Source organism: Carassius auratus, unplaced genomic scaffold, assembly GCF_003368295.1.
Source record: "Carassius auratus strain Wakin unplaced genomic scaffold, ASM336829v1 scaf_tig00003761, whole genome shotgun sequence".
Lineage (NCBI taxonomy): Eukaryota > Metazoa > Chordata > Actinopteri > Cypriniformes > Cyprinidae > Carassius > Carassius auratus.
In genome coordinates, this window is record NW_020523543.1 from 1,196,986 (window position 1) to 1,206,675 (window position 9,690).

At 41.9% G+C, this 9,690-nt stretch overlaps 1 protein-coding gene across 1 annotated transcript; it reads left to right on the top strand.

Moving 5' to 3' along the window:
* The first annotated feature begins 1,556 nt into the window (after positions 1–1,556).
* LOC113070331 (GTPase IMAP family member 4-like) lies at positions 1,557–6,860 on the top strand. The gene is made up of 2 exons (XM_026243597.1): positions 1,557–1,612; positions 5,575–6,860. Coding segments are annotated over exons 1-2 (705 nt in total). The 5' UTR covers positions 1,557–1,611; the 3' UTR covers positions 6,279–6,860.
* Positions 6,861–9,690: the final 2,830 nt, after the last annotated feature.

Sequence of the window (9,690 nt, forward strand, 5' to 3'; positions counted from 1 at the left end):
GCTGTGGTGGTCATCTGCTCCGTCCTAGTGGACGCCTCAACATGTCCTTCATGGACTTATGTTTTGTGTTTTTTTGAGTTCTGTTTCTGTCTGTTCTCTTTAGTTTAGTCTGGCCCTCCGTCCCTCCCCCTGTACCTCCTCCGGTCCTCCTCCCTCCTGATCTCCCGGTTTTATGTATCATTTCTGGTGTTTGTCCCCCATGTGTTCCTTTTCTGGCCCTCCGTCCCTCCCCCTTAGCCTCCACCTGTCCGCCTCCCTCCTGGTCTCTGTGTCATGTTTTGTCTTTAAGCGTCTGGTAGCCGCTCCGTAGAGGGGGGGTACTGTCACAGTGTCTGGGTTGTTGTTCCCCGGGGTTCCACTAGATGTCCTCCTTCTCACGGTGCCTGTCCCAGATCACTTCCTGTTCCCTTATATGGTCACCTTCCTCCTTGTTACCTGATTGATTGTTCACCCCACCTGTCTCCTGTTTCCCAATTATCCTTCTGTGTATAAATACCCAGTCTGTCTTAGTCTATGTCACGGAGTCCTTGTCTGATGTCATTGTGTTTCTGGTCCATCAGTCTTGCTTTGTCTTACCCTATGTGTCTCATTCTCTCGTTCCACCAGACTTCCTCTACCTTTCCGTTCTTCCGAGTTCCCCGTTTCATCCGGTTCCCTTTTTGTTTGATTTGTCTCTCATGACTGTTTATTTTGTATTTACCCCTCTGTTTAAATAAAACCCTTACCTGCATTTGGATCTACCCTCTCTTTGTGTTTTTCCCCAATACCTATCGTGACACATGTTTATTCGATCCTGAACCCACTAAATTACTGAAAGAGTTGTTACCTTTAGCCGAAGAACTGCTTGTCAATATCATAAACTCGTCGTTATCTTTAGGACACGTCCCAAAACCATTCAAGCTGGCGGTTATCAAGCCTCTTATTAAGAAACCAAAACTAGATCCTAGTGAACTGGCAAATTATAGGCCTATTTCAAATCTTCCATTTATGTCTAAAATTTTAGAAAACGTTGCGTCTGCTCAATTGTTCTCCTTCCTGCATTTTATTCACAATAGAATATAGATAACATATCGAATGTTGAAAGTGAGACATTTTGAAATGTCATGCCAAATATTGGCTCATTTTGGATTTCATGAGAGCTACACATACACAGGAAAGTTAAATGTACATATAAGGAACAGCTGGAGGACCATCTTCGGATGACAACGCTCTGCACTCGGTGTTCAGACTGGTGTTATAGAAAGCTCAGAGCACGTCGTCTCGGTAGCTGGTGACATTAGCTAGCAGTAGGAACTGTCTAGTATGGTCCTCGATATAACATCATTTCTGCTCCAGCAGAAGGAAGAGGAATTCGGGGTGAAGGAAGGGATCCATGGACAAAACACTACAGCTCCTCTAGGGAATTGGCTCTATCACACAGACTTACAAGAACAGCCTCTGTTTACAGGAAACACTGATTCATTTGTATTGTTCTTAATGAGAGGAGGAGCAAATGTACCTCTTTTTAGACTGATATAGAGAATATTAGAGTCCATTCCCATCCTCACCTCATCAGTGAGCAGCACATCAGAGGCAGACAGCTGGGCAGAGATTATAACCAAATCATCAACAAGTAAGTTTTCTTATTTATGCTCATGAATGTGCTTAAAAGTGACTCCTTGAGTATCTGTTTCATATTTTCACAAAACTAAAGCTGTGTTTTATCAGTTTCACATTCTTACAATACAATTGTGAATTACAATATATAGATTGTTAATGAATGTACTTCTACTGATTATATTTATTAAGTCATTACATTTTTGAGGTAAAAATAACAATAAAAATGATCACTTTGTGAAATACTTTTCAAGCCTACTTATGTTTAACACTTTAAAGGCTTCTTGACTGTTTAAGGCTGATATTAAAGATAGTTATCTCCCTTGATAATTAGAAAGATTGATAGGTATTTATATACAAGCTCATATACTGTAACCCTGTGTGACGAGAGGGGCGTTGCCGAGAGCTGTTTTTTTTTTTTGGTTTGTTTGTGCGCTGTTGTCCTCTCTTATCTTGCACTGCCGTAAATCCCCCTTTTATCATTCCGGCGCTCCTCTGTGGGACTCGAGACCAGTGAGTGTTGCAGGTGTCGTTCCTTATCACTCTCACTTCAACGGCATCGCTCCGTTCCCATGGCTCTCTGCCTCACCCCTCTCATCACATTCTGCTAGATATGTAATGTTCCCAAAACATTCTCAGAACTTTCTGAAATGGAGGTCTTTAAAGGGTTGGGGGACATTATTTAGGGGATCTTCATGGATTAACGCTGTTCTGAGTGCATTTGGTCCCACCATGCAGTGTGTTAAAGACACCGCTTAGAGTTTAATTTGGCATGTTGACCATTTTTCAAAAATGGATAGTCATAGATACTGGCAAAGTGGATGCATGCCAATTTTGTGACAGCAGTAGTTTAAACGCACACAAAGAGCTAGACTAATGTTAGACCCTTATCTGACCTGACGATCATAGAAAAATTTAATGCGAAAAAAAGTATTGCGGATGTAAATAACGTAATGTGGTTGTTGCAGGGTTAACTCTCTGCTCATGGACTTTTTCGGTGTCAAACTTGCCTCTAAACTGCTAACTGCTTATCAACCTCTCTTCTCTGAGACACTGCGTACAGCAGATAGATGCACCATGCAGCCTGCCCTGATGCCACTGACTGGTAAAATTTTGCGGGGGTCACTGCCGTGCTGGTGATGGGTGAAACCATTGTGACTGTGAGGGGGAGGGGATCATAAATCGCCGATTTCTGTTTGAGAGGAGTTTGGTGCGGGTCTACTTGGCCTTCAACGTCTAGGCTATGAACATAAAATGTACTTTAAAAATATGATCTGCTTTATAAATGGGGTGGCAACAGGGCAGGCAAGACTGTATTCCAGGGGTAGCAGCTGCCACCCGTAGATCCGCCTCTGATTAGAAGTAACCCTTTTGGTGATCAGTGTTTGCTTTATTTTCTGCTCTTGACCTTTGACATTATATAAACAAACATTTTCTCTGACTGCTGTATTTGTACAATCACAAAGCACATTATTATAGGAAATCGAGGAGAAAATGTGATCAGGTGAGGCTGGCTGCTCATCAGGTAGTGGCTTGATTCACAGATTGTTACATTCTGGGAACATGATTGACACCAGTGGAGATGTTCTAAGAAATTTCCTGGGAACATTACATTTCTAATGGGGAAGAGACCTGCCATACAGTAATGACAATTCTGTTTTCATTTTAAAAATATGATTACAAAACTAAACCAGAAATTACATTCATTCAAAGTGGTGGGTTTTGATATTCATCATTTATTGCACTGTGTTGCAGTGGTAACATTATGTCATACTCATAAGAAAATAAAGAAATGCTTCACAGGTTTATTTTCTATTTAGGTTTGTATAAAATACTCTGTTGTGGAGCAAGCAATGGTCTTCTCAAAGTAATAAAATAGAAACTCAAGAAAGGGAGTTCCAGATGTCAAAATAAGACTAAGAACACAGCAATAAAGCCGAGATGATGGCCGTCACATCTGTATCCTCTGTCCGCGCGCTCTTTTTATACTCCTATCTCTTACCAAAGTTGGAAGTTAAGTTTTTTAAATTTGCATTGCTTGTCTAGTTTGCATAATTTATTACAAGTCCACCTTGTCTATTTTTTAATGGTGGAATTCGGCCGAATCAGCCATTTTTTAAGAAAACTTCAGTTTTGCCTCTCCCTATTGGTTGCCGGTGGTCACATGAAACATTCATTAAATCTGTTTATTGCTGGCTGCTGTCAGTTTCTGTAAATCACCCAAAGTTAGCTACTTTAGTTCACAGGTGCAATTCAGTGGAAAACTACTAGTACCTCCTAATGGGAGGGCCTTTATACACCCAATACATACAGACGGTTGGTCTGGGAACGCAGGACAATCACGCCGAAGAGTTGCTGTGTCGTTTTTTATACCCCCATTAAACTAACAAATTATTAATTGAAGTTCTACATCCTTCCTAACAAACATACAGAGCCGGAAAGGATTACAAAATGGCTACAAGCAATAAGTTGTGAGAATATTAATGGGAAGTTGTGGAATACCAAGACTAAACATGTGTGTGTGTGCAGTTGGCATATCATCACAGTAGTCTACATTAACATTGTGTTCATTATTAACGTTATCAAAACTGTGTAAGGTTGTTTCAGAAAATGGCATGCATATATAATTATCCTTGTCATTCTACCTGAAGCAAAACTATGTAACGTTAGCCTAGTGTCAAACATAATCTTGAATGAAAACGCGTCTGCTAAGAGGTGTAACGTTAGTCTACGTGATACCACTAGAAAACGCCAAGGATTTCTGTATACCCACTTCAAAAAGCGTGAGGATATGTAACAACTTAGTTTTGTGTCAGAACTTTTACACTTTCATTCATAAATTCACCCAGTCTGTGTTTGCGAAACGACTGAATCGCGGAATCCAGTCAAAAATAGAACTTGCTGTATAAAGCAGAACGTCACGGAATTTGGCTATTTTTGAATGAATACATCTACAGTACTGTACAATGAATCAAATATCGATATGGACTAGTGTATATGAATATTAAAGTTAAAAGAGACTACAATTGTTCTACACGTCTCTGGGAATGAGCGCTCAAAATTTGCATTTTTGTTATTCAAATACACATGATTTTCGCTGTGTTTTCCCCCACGCCGACTCTGCCCTCCCCACGACCCCATCTATGACTAAATGCCGACTGTATGTATCCTCTTTAAGACATTCAATATTTGGGAATAATTCAGCATATTAATCAGTATATTGATTACTTTCATAGTCAAGCATAATATTTTAATTAAGATAATACCGTATGGAGTAAATAACAGAATAACACAATTGTATAGAGTAAATAACATAATAGAATAACAAAATAACACTCGCATGCCTTTCTTGTGCAGTTATGCCAGTGATTCAGCCACACTCCTAAACAAAACTTTAAACAGTTGGTATAGCAATTACCAGATCATGCATAACTGATAATAAATTGCATCACTGGTAAGAATAGACGCCCGCATATGTCGTCCATAGGTCACTTATCAGTGACATTTACAGCTTATTTGATACATCTACACCTCAGACGATCGTATATGAAGTGACTGGGTATAACACATTTACATCAGAGCAGATATTCATGAAAAGAAGCTTAGTTATAATCTTAAAAACAAGCATGCTGTGTATTTAGGATAATACAATTCAAAAACTATTGTTATAATCATCTATATAGGCTACACTATTTTCGCAAATTTTGCCTATTACAGTAAAGTTGTGTCTAATCATTCTTTTTCTAACATTAACCTCTGTCTAGTTTATAGAACATTAATCATTATTTTCAGAACAAAAGTTATTAAGGAAAATATAAAAAAATAATAAGTGCAGCTTGTTTATTCATGATGAGGTTTAATATCTTTATAACTTGCATTCTGTACTGAAACACTGATATAAAGCCAAGATTAACAGAATGCTTGTGTTATACATTATACTCAAAACAAGGTAAGTTTATTTTAATCTTTGTTTCACAGTGACTGAGTTCAGGATTGTTCTGGTGGGTAAAACTGGATCAGGAAAGAGCTCATCAGGAAACACAATACTGGGCAGAGATGTGTTTGAAGTGGCTCAGTTTCCTGCGTCTTTAACAAAAAAGTGTAGTGTGGGTCAAGCAGCCAGAATCTCATTGATCGACACTCCAGGACTGTTTCACACGTCCATGCCTGAAAAACATGTGAAAGCTGAGATTGAGAAGAGTCTGAAGATGTCTGCTCCCGGTCCTCATGTGTTTCTGATGGTCATCAAACTCGGACGATTCACAGATGAGGAAAAGAAAACAGTGGAATGGATCCAGAAGATGTTCAGAAGAGATGTTCAGAGATTCACCATTCTGTTGTTCACTGGAGCTGATCAATTAAACAAACCATTAGATGAATTTCTCCTGGAAAACCCAGAGCTGAAGACATTAGTGGATGAATATCAGGGAAGATATCATGCTTTCAGTAATGTGGAAAAGAATCAAGATCAGGTCATTGAACTGCTGGAGAAGATCAAAACAACCATGGAGGAAAATGGAGGAGAATACTACACCATTGAGATGTTCAAGAAGACTCAGAGTAAGATGATCAAGAGAGGAATACACTTTGCTGCTGTTGTTTCTGTAATCTTTTTTGCTTATGGATTATATCGAACAGGAAAATTCTGGTGTGACTTGTTTCATAATATGTGGCCACTTTAATTCAACCACCCTCATGTTGACGATAACGGTTTCTTTTTTTTTTTTTTATTAACTTTTCATTAACAATTTAATTTAGCCATGTAAGTAACTGATTCTATAGCTTAGCATTGATACATTATATGTTTAAAATATCATCCAAAGAAACAATGCTCAGCACATGAAGAACATAAAGAAAGCAATAAGTAATTAACCTGATAACCCGCACCAGAACATCAGTGTCTTGAAAAACTTTTCTTTTTTTCTTATTTGTATGTGTAAATGTTTATGAATATATTCAATGAAAAGGGTCAAAATTCATCTTGACAAGCTATATATCATTATAAAGGTCTAAAGCATTGACGATAAATTTAGCAAATACATTCCTTATAAGTTTTCTATTGAAAAACAGTGATCTGTGTAAGCAGTATGTACCAGATTCATCGTAATAACGAGTCATGAACACATCCACAGCTGTACACCCTGACATTTTCTCATACCCATCAGATTTTCCTACCAGGGTTTACTGCACATGCGCACATCAATATTGCATCCTTTTTTTCATGCTGAACAACGTTTAATGTAACTGCATTACTGTAAGGGTAGGTTTAGCGTTGTAGTAGGTGTAGACTTTAATCAAACACAATCTAATAGGTAGAAAAAAAGATTTATTGTTGGTTTCCAGTAGCTGTATCCCTTCTAGCTACAGCTGCGAATGTAACACATATTTACTGTATTTGCATTACTGTAAGGGTAGTTTAAGGGTTGTGGTAGGTGTAGACATTAATAAACCATATTTTTACAAGTAGTATTTTTTGTTGTTGAACTGTACTACCCACTGTTTCAATGGGAAGTAGCAAACTCTGACAGGGTAGCACAAATCGACCGAACACCAGTTTAGTTAGAAAGGTAGAAAATGAAAAGTGACAAATGTCTTGCTACACTGCAGCATAATAAAATGATTCTCAAACTCCAGTTAATGTTCTGTGATTTTTTTTTTTCATTTCATCTTATAATTGTTCCTTAGTTTTTTCTAAAGGAATTAGTAATCAAACAATTGTGTGGGTGTGTCAGACACTGTGCTGCTGTAATGCAGTAGTCTGCACATTCCCCTGGAAAGACGGGCAGCTTTTCATTGTTTGACAGAGACTCAGAATTGTGATTCAGGATTTATTATGTGTTAAAACGTTCCCGGCATTTGTTTGTCCATTATTACAGAACGTGCAGCTCTGTCTGAGTTTAGATTTGATCACAATGCTAGGGTTGTAACGATATACCGGTATGGCGATATACCATGATATAAACATGTATGATTATGATACTGTGTACACTTGCTTATCTACGGTATTGAGAGAAAATAACAGACACAGAATCTCACCTGCGCCTAGGTAACAAATTTCCACCTAACTTCTCTTGCTCCACCCACATGTACAGCGGAGACAACATCAGAGACGGAGGCCATTATTTCTAATCTGTATCCCACGTCAAAATATGAGTTCAAATTGGAACTAGTATGAGAATACATTTTTTATATAGAAAAGACGAATGCTTATTTGTCCTTGAAGGTAGACACCATCCATCCATCCATCCATCCATCATCTTCCGCTTATCTGGGGCCGGGTCGCGGGGGCAACAGTCTAAGCAGAGACACCCAGACTTCCCTCTCCCTAGCCACTTCTTCCAGCTCTTCCGGGAGGACCCCGAGGTGTTCCCAGGCCAGCCGGGAGACATAGTCCCTCCAGCGTGTCCTAGGTCTTCCCCGGGGCCTCCTCCCGGTGAGACGTGCCTGGAACACCTCCCTGGGAAGGCGTCCAGGAGGCATCCGAAATAGATGCCCGAGCCACCTCAGCTGGCTCCTCTCGATGTGGAGGAGCAACGGCTCTACTCTGAGCTCCTCCCGAGTGACCAAGCTTCTCACCCTATCTCTAAGGGAGCGCCCAGCCACCCGACGGAGAAAGCTCATTTCGGCCGCCTGTATCCGGGATCTTGTCCTTTCTGTCATGACCCACAGCTCATGACCATAGGTGAGAGTAGGAACGTAGATTGACCGGTAAATCTAGAGCTTTGCCTTACAGCTCAGCTCCTTCTTCACCACGACAGACTGGTACAGCGACCGCATTACTGCAGAAGCTGCACCGATCTGTCTGTCAATCTCACGTTCCATCCTTCCCTCACTCGTGAACAAGACCCCAAGATACCTGAACTCCTCCACTTGAGGCAGGAACTCTCCACCAACCTGAAGTGAGCAATCCACCCTTTTCCGACTGAGAACCATGGCCTCGGACTTGGAGGTGCTGATTCTCATCCCAGCCGATTCACACTCGGCTGCAAACCGTCCCAGTGCACGCTGAAGGTCCTGGTCTGAGGAGGCCAACACGACAACATCATCTGCAAAAAGCAGCGACGAAATCGTATGGTCCGCAAACCGGACACTCTCCGGCCCTTGGCTGCGCCTAGAAATTCTGTCCATAAAAATTATGAACAGAACCGGTGACAAAGGGCAGCCCTGCCAGAGTCCAACATGCACCGGGAACAGGTCTGACTTACTGCCGGCAATGCGAACCAAGCTCTTGCTCCGGTCGTACAGGGACCGAACAGCCCTAAGTAGGGAGCCGCCGACCCCATACTCCCGGAGCACCCTCCACAGGATGTCGCGAGGAACACGGTCGAATGCCTTCTCCAAGTCCACAAAACACATGTGGACTGGTTGGGCAAACTCCCATGAACCCTCAAGCACCCTGGAAAGGGTATAGAGCTGGTCCAGTGTTCCATGACCGGGACGAAAACCACACTGATCCTCCTGAATCCGAGGTTCCACTATCGGCCGAATTCTCCTCTCCAGTACCCTGGCATAGACTTTGCCAGGGAGGCTGAGAAGTGTGATCCCCCTTATAGTTGGAATACACTCTCCGGTCCCCCTTCTTGAAAAGAGGGACCACCACCCCGGTCTGCCAGTCCAGAGGTACTGTCCCCAACCGCCATGCGATGTTGCAGAGACGTGTCAGCCAAGACAGCCCCACAACATCCAGCGACTTGAGGTACTCGGGGCGGATCTCATCCACCCCCGGTGCCTTGCCACCAAGGAGCTTTTTAACTACCTTGATGACTTCAGCCCGGGTGATGGACGAGTGCCCCTCCGAGTCTCCAGCCACTGCTTCCTCAACGGAACACAAGTCGGTGGGATTGAGGAGATCCTCGAAGTATTCCTTCCACCGCCCGACGATATCCCCAGTTGAGGTCAACAGGTGCCCATCTCTACTGTAAACAGTGTTGGTAGGGCACTGCTTCCCCCTCCTGAGGCGTCGAACAGTTTGCCAGAATCTCTTCGAGGCCAACCGATAGTCTTTCTCCATGGCCTCACCGAACTCCTCCCAGGCCCGAGTTTTTGCCTCCACGACTACCCGGGCTGCAGTCCGCTTGGCCTGCCGGTACCTGT